Source organism: Ochotona curzoniae, unplaced genomic scaffold (assembly GCF_017591425.1).
Source record: "Ochotona curzoniae isolate NIBS_2020 unplaced genomic scaffold, NIBS_Ocur_1.0 contig_2754, whole genome shotgun sequence".
In the NCBI taxonomy this organism is placed as follows: domain Eukaryota; kingdom Metazoa; phylum Chordata; class Mammalia; order Lagomorpha; family Ochotonidae; genus Ochotona; species Ochotona curzoniae.
In genome coordinates this window covers 9484301-9501535 of record NW_024465582.1, presented here as the reverse complement: position 1 = coordinate 9501535, position 17235 = coordinate 9484301, and the positions used below count along the sequence as shown (strand labels likewise).

The 17235-nt window shown below is 36.1% G+C and overlaps 1 protein-coding gene across 1 annotated transcript in view; it reads left to right on the top strand.

The window, feature by feature from the left end:
* Positions 1-17235, top strand: part of CDH12 (cadherin 12) — a 246010-nt gene that overhangs the window by 202494 nt on the left and 26281 nt on the right. The window contains exons 5-6 of the mRNA XM_040977652.1: positions 2215-2382; positions 12982-13169. Coding sequence (XP_040833586.1) covers positions 2215-2382; positions 12982-13169 — 356 coding nt within the window. The remainder of the gene's footprint in view (positions 1-2214; positions 2383-12981; positions 13170-17235) is intronic.

The following is a 17235-nucleotide window of genomic DNA, read 5'->3' as shown; positions in this document are numbered from 1 at the left end:
AGCCCGAGTACTGTGGCATAGATCTAGCTACCTTAAGTGTGAGTCTAAATTAGATGATTGAAGATTGATTGAAGATTTCACAATCCAACTGTGCAGTTTACCTGAACTTGCACATGACAATTCTAAAAGGAATGATAAGAATTCCACATTTCAGTTTTCCTCAGTGATAGAGGGGGTGGGGAATCACATGTCAGTCATTAGACATTGTCTTTTGAATCTTTCCTCTTTGCGGATTCTCAGAGTGCCTCCCAGTTATGGTGCGTGACATAAAAAGGAGGCTAGCTGTAGCCATCACCTGTCAGTCACAGGATTAAGCGTGACCACAGCACAGGACCCTGAGTGTGATGATTTCTTGACAATGAATACAAACTAGAAAAAAAGTTTCTGTATTAAAAATGTCCAAGCATGCCTGTTTTTCTATACATACTAATATTTTAGTTTAGCAGATCACAGAGAGATGTGAATACAGTTTAGATAACCAGAGAAATTAGAAAAATTTTCATCCGCCCAGTCCCACTCCTCTCCACCATCCTCTGTCTGTTAAACAAAACAAAAAACAGACAAGCAAATGCTATGATCAAAGCTGGAGTCATTCAGGGATGCGATATTATGCTACGTAGATGGAAAAAAAAAAAAAACACCTGGTTGGGAGTCTGGGAGATTAAGCACAAAAAAACCTGAAAGATGGAAGCGAGCAGAGGCTTGGAACTGGATCAACATGGTGTTAGAGCCAATGCATTAATTAGTAAAGCATTAATAGCAAAAATAGAAGTTGTTTCTTTTGCAAAAAAACAAAACAAAAAAAAACTTCCAAGTGTCAGAAACAATGTCATATTGAAACAAATTCTAAATCAGCAATAATCAGTATTTGCTGAGTAGAAAATAGAAAGTGCCACGGGGACGGAGGGGGACACACATCTGCTTTACAGTTCAGATGCTAAACTGTGTGATGATGGTTGATATCTTTCTTATTTGTGCTGCTTCTTCATTAAGAAACTATGAAAGTCATGTGTGCTCATACTGAATTCTACCAAACCTCCCCAACACCTTTCAGGAACATTGGAATTTGTTGTAAAATGTATTCCATATGCTACTTGGAAAAATCCAAACTGCCTGGTTAATTCTCAGTGAACAAATATAAAAACATATTTAGTTTATAATTGGGCATGAGTGTAAACAAGCATTTGATAAATAAACATACACATAAGGACTCATTATTGTAAATGAGGTTATTTATAGATCCATTCATTTATGTAGCTTTTCAGGCAGTCAGTTTGTCAACCTAGAATTACTGAGTTCCTTCTCAATAGTAGGCCCTGCTCTAGATTGGAGGGACTTTCTGAGTAGGAGAAAGGGCACAACTTAATGATAGCTAAGTGTAAACTCTCTTACTGAAATTATTAAAGAGCATCTTGAGAGACATCTTGAAAGATAAAATACGCAAAAAAATATTTTGTACATTGAAAAATTACGGTCGATCTAAAAGGATAAAGAAGGAAGAAGAAGATGGTAACCATTGGGAATTTCAAATCAACTTAAATAGAGCTGTATATGTGCATTTGTTTTTGTGTGAAATGTTTAGCAATATTTTAAAGGCAGGGTCATGGAAAGAACTGGCATTGCGACATCGTGTGTGAAGTCGCTGCCTGCAGTGGGTACTGGTTCCAAGTCCTTGCTCCTCCACTGTGATCCAGCTCCATGACAATGGCTTGGGAGAACTAACAGAAGACAGCCCAAGTGTTTGGGATCCTGTCAACCACATGAGAGACTAAGATGTACCTTTTGGCTCTTAGCTTTGGCCTAACTCGGCACTTGCCATGTGGCTGCCTAGGGAGTGAACCAGTGTGTGAAAGAGTCTCCACCACCCATTTTCATTCTCTCTCCGTAACTCAAACATCTAAATAAATACAAGCTTTCTAAAAAAACATAGGATCATATGCATGGATCACGTTTAACTTGGTTGGTTTAAAGAATGATGCCAGTCTTTTAGTTTGTACATTGTTTTTAGCGGTGTCTCTTGCTACTGCATGTTATTTATTTTATATGAAGCCTTCACCATTAAACATGTTGAGTATGTCACTATTTAAAAGACACATAATTTTAGCTAGCCCGCCTTTGCTAGTGTATCTACATGATGCCATTTTTGTTGATGCTGCAACGTAGTTTGACAAGAGATTTGTGATGTTTATATGGCTTTATCATTTTTCCCCTAAGGTGTTATTAGAACAGCTTTGCCAAACATGGACAGAGAAGTCAAGGAGCAATACCAAGTCCTTATCCAAGCCAAGGACATGGGAGGCCAGTTAGGAGGCTTAGCCGGAACCACGGTGGTCAACATCACCCTCACTGACGTCAATGACAATCCTCCTCGCTTCCCCAAAAGTATGTCCTCTTTCCTCTTCACTCTGCATTAGTGCAGTGCTTTGCATTATTGATGTTGTCATTGATTGTTCGGTTTCTATTCAGGTTGTGTGTCTCCTCTTTTACAGCATCATTAAATGCTATAGGAATTTAAATCATTTTCCCCAAACTTTTTGATCTTCAGGAAGCTAATGAATAAAAGTTCCCAATTTTCAGAATTTAAATATCTCAAGCAATATCAGTCACAGTGTTAATATAACATAAAATTAGGAAATAACAATTGAACGGTTTTAAAATTTTGTTTCCTATTATGTGTGCTGTGTAAAATATGTTGAGATTTTACTCTGAAATATTACTGAAAGCAATGCTATGATGTCATCCAAAAGCCCATGTTTCTACTGTCTGTGCCACTGTATTATTTGTTACAAGGTTAGCATGAGAATTCTGTCCCTGCTAGTTAGCAATTTATATGTATTAAACCATTTTCATATGACCTTGCAAAAAATCTCAAATAATATTCATGCTATTTACATTCTTTTAGTTCTGAAACCTTTTTCATTTGAGTTTTGTGGTAGCTGAAAATTGCTGGAGTTTGTATGATAATGGAATGATTCACACCTATATCTTCTTTGTAACTCCATGTTTCTTATTGAAAATGAGTGTTTCTCACTTCTGCTGCTTCTAGCTTCCTTCTGCAGTGTTCCATTTAACACCAATCAGTACCTATTTGCTTCCTGGTGGATTTTCAAGGATTAATCCAACCATTTTAGGATTTATGCTGTGGGACAGAAATGTTTCTGTTATTGATTTCTTAAAGAATCAAGGTTAAATAGCAAGGACTCATTTGCATGCACAGTTTGTAAACACAGAACACTATTATTCTTCTCACTCCAGAGGAGCATTTATGATTTCATCTGCACCTGCCAGTATTTACCTGAATGGGCACATTATCCCTTTGACTGTGTTATATGTTACTGCATATACTACTACTGGATCACTTTTTTCTTACAATCATCAACATATATTTTCCTTTACAAAAAGGCTTTTACTTGGTAATCCAGAAAGTTCTATGGCTAAATCTTATAAGAGTAGCAATTAAAAACAATGCCCTTTAAAACACATGTCAATTAGCTTAAGATAATAACACATATTTTAAAACATATTGCACATGGTAAAGATACTCAGGTTCTATTTTTAACTTGAGATTAACTTATTAAATGAGTAGCAAATCATCATATTCAGCTGTGAAAAATGTTTAACTATGGCTGCTAAAATACTGATAAGACATAGGATTTTAGAATAATGCTTTGCAAATAAGGGAAAAACAAAAGCTACATATGTGAATAGGTGTTAAAATAAATATTTGTGCTATCTGTACAAGAAGACGCAAACATGTGTTTTATTATGTGGCATATTGTATTATTATTATTAAGCAGTATGGCCTATTGTTCCCTTCCCTTCCCAGCCTCCCCCTTCTCTCCTCTTCTCTTCCCTTCCCACGTCTTCCCTCCCCTTCCGTCTCTCTCTCCCTCTCTTGCTCACTGATGCTCTTGTTCTTTACTGCTTTTCTTCCTCTTACTCTGGCTACATCCTTCCTGCTCTCCCTTCCTTTCTTTATTTCTTTTTTTTTTCTTTCTTGTTGTTTACAGGTAACAACCTATAATAGCTGGTTGACGATACAGTTAGGGAGATTATTGTGTGTAAAAATAATGCTAATATTGTGAACCCTCAGGTATTATGTTGGGTCATATGCGTATATAATGTGCGCAATCCAAAGTGTAGGAATGGCAAATACATTCCCGGATAATGTCATTATTCTTATGTACACAGATTTTCGGGGAACTGTTCGAATCAGAGACACAAATGCACAGCCAATGGAAAGCTAATGGCCTTGTGGGTGTGGATCAAGTGTGCTTTCTAGACATTGGGAAAGGGGCCTAGTCACATGCTGGACCGAGACGTAACCAAGTCTCTGCTGAAAGAGAAGCAGCGCTACTCCAGGAGTCAGGGTGCTGCCAGTGAAATGTGACATCTTACGGTCAGATCTAGTGAAAAGGGAACAGGATGAAGCAGAGGGCTTATCTAGAATTGACAGAAGTTGGAATCTATAGGGAGGACAGTGCCTACATGAGATCCATTTGGAAAAAATGTGGGTGTGCATGCATCAGAAACTTAAAGCATTCACAGAGTGTGGGCACGTGGTGCTCGTCACCTTAGGTTTCATGCTTCACTAGTGAGAAAACTGCAACTCACACAGCGCGCTAGCTTCGCTACAACTCAGTGCTAGTTTTGCTTTGTTTTCTTTTTAAACTCCGGTGTTCAGATGCCTTCTAGTTTCACATAACACTAAAATGAAGCATTATTGTTTTCTCCTCTATGTCGCTCTAAAACCACACTTGTTCAGAACATCTCTGCAAAGGCAACTCCCTGAGTTGGATTGTTACCACTCATAGAGAAGTCAGTGGGTAGCAGGAATCTGTCAGGATCAAGTTGCCTGGTACTTGTATTACATGTACGATTGAATGATGTTACAAAGCCTAAAGCAAGTAGGAGATATTTTGGAATGTGTGACAAAAGAATTCTTCATATTTTTCATGAGTAAAACATTAATCTACCTGAAACTTCATATATCTTTGCGTCAAGCGCTTTTCCCTGAGCCATCATTTTGAATTACAGATTTAGAACTGCGCAATATTAAAGAGAATAATTTATACTTAGATGTTGATAATTGCAATGAGAAGAGGAATTAGAGGAAAAGTTAAGAAACACAGTGCGTTCTCTTTCTGCGTGGGTTCAAAGGCAGACGTTACTGTACATGCAGAGCGCCATCCCTCTTGCAGCCTCCTGAAGTCAGCCGAGGCTTTCTTCTGTTGCAGCTTCCATGAAGTTTGTGAACTCAGCTTAGTCAGTGCTTAGCTGCAACTTGTATCCATTAGTGTACCTGCAGTTCGGCAGTTTCAATAATTCACATTTTAGAAGGGCTTATTTGTTAATGCAGTATTTTCTTTGATTGGGACTTTGAGCCATAGCAACGAAACGAAGTGAATCGGACACATCAGATGAGGAGCTGTATTTTCGGCCAGTGACATCATCACCTACGTGGTTCTTCTTGGACCTGATTCTCCCTCATCTGCAGCTTACTCCTTGGCTCTTGCAGGTCATCAGAACAGATGTAGCAATTACGTATCTATTCTTACCCCTGTTCAGTCTCACAGAATAATCCTAAACGGACTGTAGAGTGAGAGATATCATATCACAGATTGGCAAAAAAAGAAAATTAAGGCTTAGTAAAGTCTCTTATTCCAGTGCAATTATTATTTGCAGGCATGACTGGCCGAAAAGTATACTGTTATATAATCCTCATCTTTCTGTGAGGATAACATTCATCAGCCGAGGGAAAGCGTTTAAGAATGAATCTGTAAAATAATATGAAGGGCTTTGAATGCCATGGAAAATGTGCAATTTTTTGAGGTATAGACTGTTCAAAATTGCATCAAAATGAACATCATTTTAAGCACGGATATTCTCACAGCCATTTTAATTTCCATCACACAAATATTTGTTACAATTTTGTATTCCACTTAAGGTATAACCTGTATTTAAATATTTCTTCTTTTCCTTCACATTGTCAAATGTGAATTTTTTAAGAAGTTTATAAATCTCCATGCAAAATTGTTCACCATGACAGAGGAAAATGGAGCTTCTGCGTGGGAGTGATAGAAATGACTCCATCTGCATTTTCAGTGTGACATGAAAAAGATATTTCTAGTATGGGGAAAGTGAATGATGTGAGAAAGCCAATTAGCAGACATCTGCAGTGGTACTAAGTAGGTATGTGATGATGATGGCTATGATGGCTTTACGACATGGTAATATGGAGATATATTTGTTTTGGTTTAAGAGGAAAAATACAAGTAATAGTGAAGGGATCTTTGTCTACTGAGCTGGAGAAACAGACCCCCGCTTGTAGAGTCATTGAAAATCTTTTGAGGGAATGGCAAGCCTACAAGATCAGTTCTGATAAGTTTGTATTGAGATACCTTGAAGAGATCTAAGTGGAATTTTGGATACAAAACTCAAAAATCCCACGTTTTCTGAAGTTAAGATGCAAAGCATGGGTAGCAGGAAGATCGTAAGTTAAGGATGCAGATGAAAGCGCCTGAGGTGAGTTTAGTTACGGATAACCTCAGAAAAGCAGCTCTTGACCATGATTGTGTAATACAACGAGAGAGTTTAATACATCCTTTGGTCAGGTCTGACCTCAGAACAGCTAAAAATGACAACTCAGTTGCAAAGCTTCTTTCCACATGTTGTGCAAATGCGTACAGGGATCACTGACCTAGATCTTCGATGACATCAGGGAAGGAATGGAACGGGTGAAGCCGGGGAGGACATTGCAGCGCGTCAGCAACGTGACCTGGAGGAAGGGGCAGGAACAGTGTTCGCCGATGCTGACAATCACTAGACCTACAGACACGGAGGTTACAGCAACGACAACAAGGTTTAATACGGTGGTGGGCTCAGACCCCAGGTGAAAACTGCCTGTGGAATGTCTGACAGAGATGCTCTTGGAGCCTTTTCCGTGGGAAGGTATTGGCCAGTGATAAGTCAGCAGCACCCACTGCTGCCAAACAGAATCACCAGGTGCTGCCTCTACTGACCCAACATCGAGTTCAATAAGCCAGAGCCTAGGATTGCATATGACAAGATTGGACAGAACTGTGAAGCTCCTTTGGAACACTGATGCTACTTTGCTATTTTATTGTATTTTGTGATTACTTAAACTTGATTTTTTCCAATTTAGTAAAAGTACAAATAAAGCAAGCATAATATATTTATATTTCCTTCTCACAATTTCATGGAAGATTTTTTAATCAGAATATTATAGTTGAATCACACATAGATAATCATAATTGTTGGAAACCAGTAGCTAGTCTAGTATCCAGAGAAATATTCAAAAACACTATTCGTTATCTGTACTGATTTTTTAATTGAGTTTGCATGCTTAGGACTGGAAATGAAGAGGAATAAATTTCTCATTGTTCTAAGAAGCGAAAATTATATTAGTTCATAGTATGAACTAATTGATTAGATACATGTTCATGCCAATTTATATTATGATGTGGTTATAATAGAACTAAAATGGGCTGTGTCTGTGTTAAAGGTGGAGTCGTTGAGCCAATAGAGCAGAGGCCACGAGCCATCGTAAGATGCACAGGTGGATTTCCTTGTCATTTCCAAGACATGGCGTCACAGCAGGCGGGGTGTGCCTGACAACCATCCGAATGAATCCGCCTTTGTTACTCATCTGGTTCTTGAAGACTGTTTCTATTACTCTAATCCACGTTCATTAAAAACACAGCTTCAGGCTTTTGAGGAAATAGAGGGTATAAAAAAATTCTTCAAGTGCTTGATTTGCTTTAGCCATGAGTTTTATTTAAAAAAAAAAAAAAGCTATGGAAAAATATTTTAGTCAAAATTAAAATGACTTTGCCGCAAACTTTGCAAGCATTACCATTTCTTTCATCTCCACGCATCTTCAGGCTGCTTGCTGTGGTTTTGCCAATCCTATGTAAAATTATGTGTGTAGGCTGAAAGTCTGCTTCCAGAAGTGTCATTTAAAGATTAGCTATTATGAATCTATATAATAGTGTTTCACATTGTATATGTGATGTTTCTTAAACAATGATTATTATTATTAACATAATTATTATTGTACCAATTCTACAGGTCTGGAAAAGAAAAAATGAACTGTTTTCCCCAATGTATAGAACTACATGTAGGCAGTTGGTAAAATGATACTCTTTAGTCACGCTTTAGTTATGTGTGTGGTTTTTTTTTTAAATGTCTCACATGTCTCTTTAGAAAAGGTTAAATAATTTTAATACTTGAGAAAATGTAACATTGAAAAAGCAACATTGAGCATAACAAAATGGATATGCTCACAGTGACTAAGTGGAGAGTACCTTGTTTGAATTCAGTTTTTATACCCACTGTTCCGTGGTTATATATACACAAAAGAACTTTAAAAAAAAGTTCATGGAAAACAGTGAGGCCAAATGGCAATGATTTCCATGAACTTTTTTTTTTTTTTAATCTTAAAGATTTAGTTACTGAGGTTAGAATACCAGTGTATTGGTTCAATTACCCAAAAATAAATGATTTGAGTTTCTAAAAATGTTTATTATCTGGTTACTTTGAAATAATATGTTCTTGAAACTGACAATATTTCTAGTATTCTGCTATTTATAAAACAGTACTTATGTCCATATTGGTTTCTTGCCATGAAAAAAAAAAATTTAGATGCAATGGAAGCAGCCTGTATTTTTAAACTAATTTTGGATTTCCTCTTGCTATAAACCTGAAATACGTGTGTTTCACCATATATTGGTAATCGATTTTCTCATCTTTATTACATTCATTTATTTATTTATTCACTTAAAATGTTCAGTCATATCATACAATTTTTAAGTGTATGATTATTTTATATTTTTATATCTTATATTTTTTATATTTTATCATGTATATATTTATTTGTTCATCACTGAAACTTTTCCATGAAGGGAAGGAAAATGTGTGTAGTCTTTGTCTCTATGTAAAAACAGATGCTTGCCACACTGCAATTCTATATACATCCTAATAATCAAAGTGCAATCGAAATTTGTAAGTGATACAGTCATTCAGATAATTTGCATTTAGCCTGTACTGATTTTTTTTAAGTCCTTGGAATTCACTGGAGATATTTGTAGAATTGACCATCACCATGTCATCTTACTTTACTACAGACAACATTCTTGTTTTATTGGGAGGATGGTGATTTTCTATAAACCTAGAATGTTTGTTTGACGAATGTATAAATACATGTTTTTATGGAATGTGTGGACAATTTCTTGACACCTGGTTTATTTCTCAATCTGTGTTTTACACACAGTGCCATTAAGAAGTTTCATATGCGTCAAAGGTATGCCTAGCAGATGATGGCAACGTAATTACATAATATATCATAAATGATCTAGCTTTTGAGCAGCTGAATATTACTGCAAAGTTTTGCATTAATCTGAATGACCTCAGCTTTACGGCTGTGGCGATTCCAGAGGTGATAAAATGTCAGGTCCGTGCAAACGAACTGTCAGAATAAGCCCTCTCCCGTGTCCATGTGTTGAAGGGATCATTGCCAGCTGCAGTGTTTTGTTAGAAACCTCTGTGTCAATGAATGTATCTCCCTTCCTGCTAAAATATCTGTCATGGAAAGAGTGAGGAATCCACTGTTTTCTGTATTTGCGTTCATGTGCACTAAAATTTCAATGCACGAAGGACGTGTGAGCCACTGCTTTGTTTGTGTTACATGTTCATTATGACTCGTGCATATGAACTGAATATTACACATTTATTCAGTGTCTTCAGCGATGAATATTTCGGTTTACATTATTTGCCAATGCTATTGGATAACAATTAGTTGGCTTTATACTCTGTAATGAATTTTAAAGCAGCCTCTAGTCTAACAAGAAGTGTTCACATATGTTGATATTTTTAAAACTTGAAATTTGCATCTCAGCATGCTGTCTGAATGAGGGTTTTTTTTTTTCCACCTGCAGTCTTCATTTCAAAATTTAAAATATTTTTTCTCACGCATGAGGGTCTCTGTTTTGGCAAATTTTCTCATTCTCATTAACTGGAAAAACTTGCAGCAACACTAGAATGTATTATTTGCCTTAATATTCAATTTATCTTTCTTTTTTCCCCAAAAAAGTAATGTGTTTGTTTGAAAAATGCACCAACTCAGATAGTCTTCTTTCTCCTTTTATTAACTCCAGAATTGGCCTCATCAGCAAGATCTGTGCCAGGGAACTGCCAGAAACTAAAAAAAAAAAATTCATCCAGCTTTGCGAGACGAGGGCCTGTCCCCAAGTAGTTAGGCCATATTGTTGCTTTCCATGAAGCATTTGGCAGGCAGCAGGGAGCTGAGTGGAAACCAAGCAGCTGGGCCTGAACCTACAGTGCTGATATGCTTAGGCGTTCAACACTGTGCACCACGATGCTGCCTTTACCACTTGAGCCTTTTAGTGTAGTATCCAAGTCTTCCGATGACAAGGTGACGCATAAGCATCTTGTAATATCTCTCATTAAATGAAATGGATGGTGTCAGCAGAAATATCACTTCAGTTAGAGCCGTCCACACTCAACCCCCAGAACCAGCGCACACTCCCTGTCCCCGCTCGCGGCCTATCTCAAGTACAAATCTACTTCTGTTGCAACTTCCCTATGCGTCACAGATCTCCGTCTTTCAGCTATTACCTTAGTAATTTTTAACTAAGTTTTCTAACTAAATATTGTCCTGGAGAAGCATTTTTGATATGGTAGTCACATAAACGTCGATTGGCATGTGGCAGCAAAAAAAAAAAAAAAAGTCAAGAAACTGGTCTTATCAACGATTTATGTATACTTCGTAATTTCCAAATTAGATTTTAATTTTTGTGACATATTCTTTCCACTTGGAGCTTTTATTCACATGTTTGGCTTAAGACGATCATAACATGTGGAAGTGGATGTGATCGATTGCATTACTGTATAACTAACATTTAAAAAGGAATCAAGGAAATGAAAACTAACTGACACGCTCTGCTTCCGATGTTTTTCCCGGAGAAGTTCTGGATAACTTCAGAAACGTGGATGTGCGATTTTTGTTAAACAGAATGAAACACTAATTCCACTATCCTTCGATCTGTGAGCAACTCAGGAACACCACAAGAGCTGGGATTTCGTTTTTAAATCATGAAATACATTTTTTTCCCTTGAGAAAGTAGATTGCCACGGCCACATTGTTTTATGCTATGTCCTTATGGCTAAAGTCACAAAAATCTTCCTTGAATTGGTCTTTCTCCTTCTGATGGACAGCGGATGCTGCATATGATGCAAAAATTTGTTTTCTTCCTTGCACTGAGAACTTGAAGCTTAGCTATAGCTCTAAGACCAGCAACTAAGCATCTCTGGTGAATGACTGTGTTAAGAATTTAGGAAATAAAATCTTAATAAAATGAATTAATCCCTGCCTATGACATGTTGCTAGTTTGATCGCTGCTGTAATTTTCCCTAGGCAGGCTTCCTCCATGTCTGTATCATACTGTAACTGCAGGGATTTTTAGTTTATATATTTATTTGTTTGTATATTGTACATTTAGATATTTGAATATATTGATTTAGACATAAACCTCTTACAGCCTTTGAAATCAGTTGTACTAGTAATTGAAGTACTTAGTTCAACAATTATTTTGACCAGCACATAATAGTTTTTGTCTGACACGTGAAGCATAAAAGCTTTAGTTTAATATCTAGCTATCTTGAAAACATCTGTTCCAATAAGTCAATACCTATTGTATATAAATAGTATTTCGAGATTTATTTATTTTTATTGGAAAGTCAGATATACAGAAAGAAGGAGAGACAGAGAGGAAGATCTTCTTCCGATGATTCACTCTCCAAGTGAGCACAAAGGCCTGACTGCATTGATCTGAAGCCAGGAGCCAGGAACTTCCTCCAGGTCTCCCACGCGGGTGCAGGTTCCCAAGGCTTTGGGCTATCCTCAGCTGCTTTCCCAGGCTACAATCAGGGAGCTGGATGGGAAGTGGAGCTGCCGGGATTAGAACTGGCGCCCGTATGAGATCCAAGGCAAGGACTCTAGCTGCTAGGCTACAGTGCACCGGGCCCTTTCTTCTTCTTCTTTTTTTTTTTTTTTGTCCTCAATCACTTGCTTTCCTTATTTTTATTTGAATAGACTCATTGCACCCACTTGTTTGTATAACTGTTATTTAACCCATTAGTATTTTGATTTCAGTAATATACACTATAATGTATTTATGTACTAGTAGAAAACAGTTATAAAATTAAAAATTACATTTATATTTGCATTTTTAGGAGTCTTGTACGTCTATGATTCTGGCAAGTTTCACACGCATAGAGATTTAGCTGGCTTTGTGCTCCACCTGGTGGTCAAACTGAACATTATACTTTTACTTTTTTAATTTAAAAAGGTTGATATATATTATATACTAATCCGAAAGTAACTGGCAGAATGCAGTTTTAAATTTACTAAACAAGAGTTGATTAATACACGTTTTATTTCATTTAAATACATTGTTGGGTATGATTTTGATTGATATTATTTTATCTATCATATTTTGATTATTTTAAACTTTGTAACCTAATTAGTCTTAGAAAACATCATCCCTCAGTATGTGAATGCCTATGTATCTATGTAATCTTTTCATCTGGTTTTTGCATTTTGGATTCTACTGTAATAGACCAATTAATTACATGGTCATCCCTGTTCTCACATTTGAGATTTGGTGTGCTATGTTTCAAATTTGTAAAAGAATTCTCCGCAGTTATTCTAACAGTAGAGTTTACCATTTATCAGACCCAATTAAAAGTCTAGGGCAGAAGCTATCGACGTGAATAATAAATCTGTTATCCCCGATACCAATCTTGAACAATAAATTGTCTTTACATTTTGTACGACACTGTTCTAAGTTTGGATTGCTTTTCATAAACTGTATTCTCAAGTCTGGCAATCGGACCGTATTCTAACTTCACTTTCCACGTGGGTGATCTGTGTCTCGCCAGGCATCTTCCATCTCAAAGTGCCTGAGTCTTCCCCCGTTGGCTCAGCGATCGGAAGAATAAGAGCCGTGGATCCCGACTTCGGCCAAAATGCAGAAATCGAATACAATATTGTTCCAGGAGATGGGGGCAATTTGTTCGACATCGTCACAGATGAAGAGACACAAGAAGGAGTCATCAAACTGAAAAAGGTACTTTGACAGCTAGACAATCAATACTTAATCGATAAAAATAAAAGTAATAGGAAAAGTAAACAGAGCAGGTATAATTTTGATTTTCCTTTGTTTAAAAATATTTTAAACAGAAAACACCAATCTTTTGGCTATGAATCACTGGTCCACATGGGCATTGTTCTTCTGTGTTTTGATTATTATATATTATGATAAACACTAGATCTATCAGTTTTACTAAAATAATTTCAAATTACTCTTAACATAACTTAATGATTTAAAAATTTTATATAGAATATTTATCATGTTTATTCATCCTAGTTTGCATAACTTATGTTTAGTGTACAGGTAAATTAAACTCACGTGACCTCTAACACAATTTTGCATTGGTGCTGAATTTCCCAAGTACACTTAGAAAAATTCTTTCTCAATTCATTTCTTTTTTGATTCTGTAGTTTTTCCTTTTCTTTTCAGAAAGAGATCAATTAAGTATCATTAGCTTGTTTTCTAAAATGTCCTGCCTAAAAATCACATTTAAATGATTTACATAAATCAATTCTGATGGAAAAAGATAAAAAGTGTCTTAATAAGAAGAGAAATCATAGAAAATACACTGTGTCAATAGTTAGTAAAATTTACACTTGACATTAAGTGTATCTTCAAGTAAAATTGAGGTCCAAAAGTCAATATTATGTATATATGCACATAGATAAATTTATATGCGTATATTTGTTTATATAGTTATAAATATATTGTGTGTACACATGTGGTTTATATCTATGCTTTCATTTTTATTTATACCCACTGGTCATCTTTGCTGATAAGTAACTAGTTTGGAAGGACAGTTGTCAGTCTCATTATAAACAATTGAAAAATAGTTGTTATCTTGTGTGAAAAAGAGAGTCTAAATATTTAAAAATAACACTCTAGGTTCATTTAGAATAAAATCTGAATGCAATATTTTGGGTATGAATGCATCTAAAAAGTGTAAGAATGTAAATTCTATATTCTAAAATGTAACAGTTTTTGAGCATCATTTATTATTTTTGACTAACTAACTTGGAACTGTAATAGTGGAAGGAGGTACAATATGCTTTATTTAAAGGAAGATTTTTGTTTAAATCACTGAAAAATATTTTGAAAGATTTATGGTCTTAACCATGTATTTTCATTGTTGTTTTATTCTAAAAGCTTTTATTTACTTCTCCTTTGTACATCTTTGTCATTCCTTTATGGGAGGAAAGTCGTAGTAAATAAAGACTGTGACCACTTTTATACGAGCTGAGAAAAATGAAAAAAGGCATTTATTTAATTTTTAAACTCAATTCTCATTCTTTTATTTGCTACTATAAAATTCACATTTTCCTCTGTCACTTTGAATTCAGAGTAACATTGTGAAGCTTTAAAATTCCCAGCAAGGTATGTGAGATCTGACAAAGAGTAAAGAAACTGATTTCTCTAACGTTGTCATGATAACACTGAGCAAAATATTAAAATAAAAAATGTTCACTCCCCAAATGGCCGTGAATGCCGGAGTGAGCGGATGCAAAGCCAGGAGCTTCTGATATGCGATATCTCTTTATTCACATCCCATGTAGAATTCAGCATGTTGTGTAAGTTATTTTGAGAAATAGTGCCTTATTGATTCAACAAATGTTTGATCTGAAACTCAGAGGAAGAAAATGGTAGCTTTTTCAAATCACTTAGCTTTTGATTAGCTATACTTACGTGGGAATCCTACCTTTTCAATAATGTGAAGAATGACATATGCTAGATATGACCACTGATCTACCAGGAGTCACGAGTTATACGACATAGAAATTAAAAATGTTCATGGAGAAATGGAATTGACAAATAGCATAAACTTTCCATGATGTTTTTGAAGCCATGTCATATGTTTATATACCACATATATTCCACTTAAATATTTATAGTAGTTGAAATCTTTCGTGTTTACAGAGCGTCACTGGAAATCTGAAACTAGAATGACTAGACCTGTTTGTAATTCTGGTTTGGTGTGTATGCTCACGTTTATTTTTTTTCTTTCTCAGCTATCAAATTTCTTCACAATGCTGTCATTAAGACAGAGGCACTGAAAATAGTGTTTGTAATTCCTGCGTTAATTTGATAAAACTGTAAACATTTTTGCAGTCCTACAAAAAATGGTGCTCAGTAACCACTTGTTGATCAAAAAAGTGCATTTCTGACAAATAATTGATTTTGAGAACAAATTATTTGAAGTGTGTTTCATGATTTAAATATTTCATTTAGAAAATAGGAAATTCTAGTAAACCTGTTTTAAAGCTTATGCGCTTTAAAATTGTAGTTCAGATGCCTTTGAAATTTTTTTCAGAACTACAATCAGGAGCTGGAAATGTTATTGTTGTTCCCTTGGTATTAGGTAAATGCTCATCTGAGGTTAGATAATTCATTAGATAATTATTTAACTTTTTCATAAAACACTGAGTAGAATCCTTCCCTTGATGGCAGTGAGAGATGCACAAACTCCTCCAAGTCTTCTCAATGTATTCTTGATTGAGCATTAAACTAAATTTTGGAAAACGATATTTCTTTAAAATGATGCTTGTTCCAAACAACTTTGTAACTCGGCCTGATACACGAACCTGCTTGCAAACAGCTTGCTTCCGTTGTCCGCTTATCAAGTTCAGGCTGGTGTAAATCTGTTTTCTATCTGCTTTTCTTAAAATGGTTCCAGTCTGCTTAGATAAAGCCGTATCTTTTGATCATTCAGGATCCTTGACAACTGGCCTTCTTTTGTGCCTTAAAATCTACCAGATGATTGAGATGACAGACCTTACTACTAAATGGCTCTCTCTCTCCCTTTTCTCTCTCTCTCTCTCTCTCTCTCTCTCTCTCTCTCTCTCACTCTCTCTCTCTCTCTCACTCAGTCTCTCTAACTCTCTCTACTACCTGAAATAATGTATTTGCAATACGGAGTAGCCGTAAAGCCACATAGAGCAGTGAAAAGTGAAAGGGGCCATTTGCCTGCAGCTGTAATGAATCTGAGAATGGCTTAATTGTTCTTCTCTGGGGACCTTTCCAAGGGAAATTAAGGTGTGGATTCAAGCTGTGATTTGACCTGAAGCAGGAAGCACATTTCCAAGTTGACTGATTGCTCTAGGATTTCATTTCTTGGTGACTTCATATCTGAAGTCACTATTTCTCCAAGGTGTCTGTGCCTACAGGTACCACTTAGGAATTTGCTGTATCAGCTTCTATGCCCGAAATTTACTTTGTTCTAGGCCAACTGGAACTACTTGTTTACTACTAGTAGTAGTAATTTCTCTTATTAACTCAAAGTCAAGCTATTAACCGCTTTATTTCACTTGTGTAGTTTAGGTCTTCACAACACTTAACACCGATGGAGACGATATACAATTCAGTCCCTAGGAATGCTCACACACTTTATTTTGCACTTAAAGGTTTATTTAGTGTGTCCTGTACTTCAGCAAAGTGGTCGAAAACAAGCAATAAGATAGTATCTTACCTTAGTCCTCTCTTTTCACTCCAGGGAGCAGTTTAATGTGTCATATCCCATTTCTCCACAAATTCAGTTTCTTGCTTGCATAGCTCTTTACAGAGTAAATTGTTTGCCCCCAAATTGTGGCATCACCACAATATCCATCACAGACATACACTAAAGAGCAAGGAGCTACGCAACCAAATTCATCTCAGTAAATCATGTTCTTGCATTTTTTAGAAAGATTCAGAAAATAGAATGCCATAAGGGTTTCTCCTTATTGTTATAAGAGCTGATATAACTCAATTTCATAGCAATGTATTTCTGCCATGGAACTTTATCCATTTCCCAGCAGTTTAAAATTTTATTTTGTTTTATTCTTTTTTCAAATTGAGAACTTGTGTTGATTTGAAAGTTCAGTGCACTCCGTCGTATGTGGATGGTAATCAGTGGGCGGACAAGGTCAACCAGACAGCCTCAGTCTTCTCTCATCACTGTTTTTGTGCAAAATGTACAATGTCAAGTGGGTTAGCCTAAGAATGAGGATTTTTAAACGAATACATCCCCCTAGGACATTATTGTGGCATTTCTCTCACAATTTTCTCA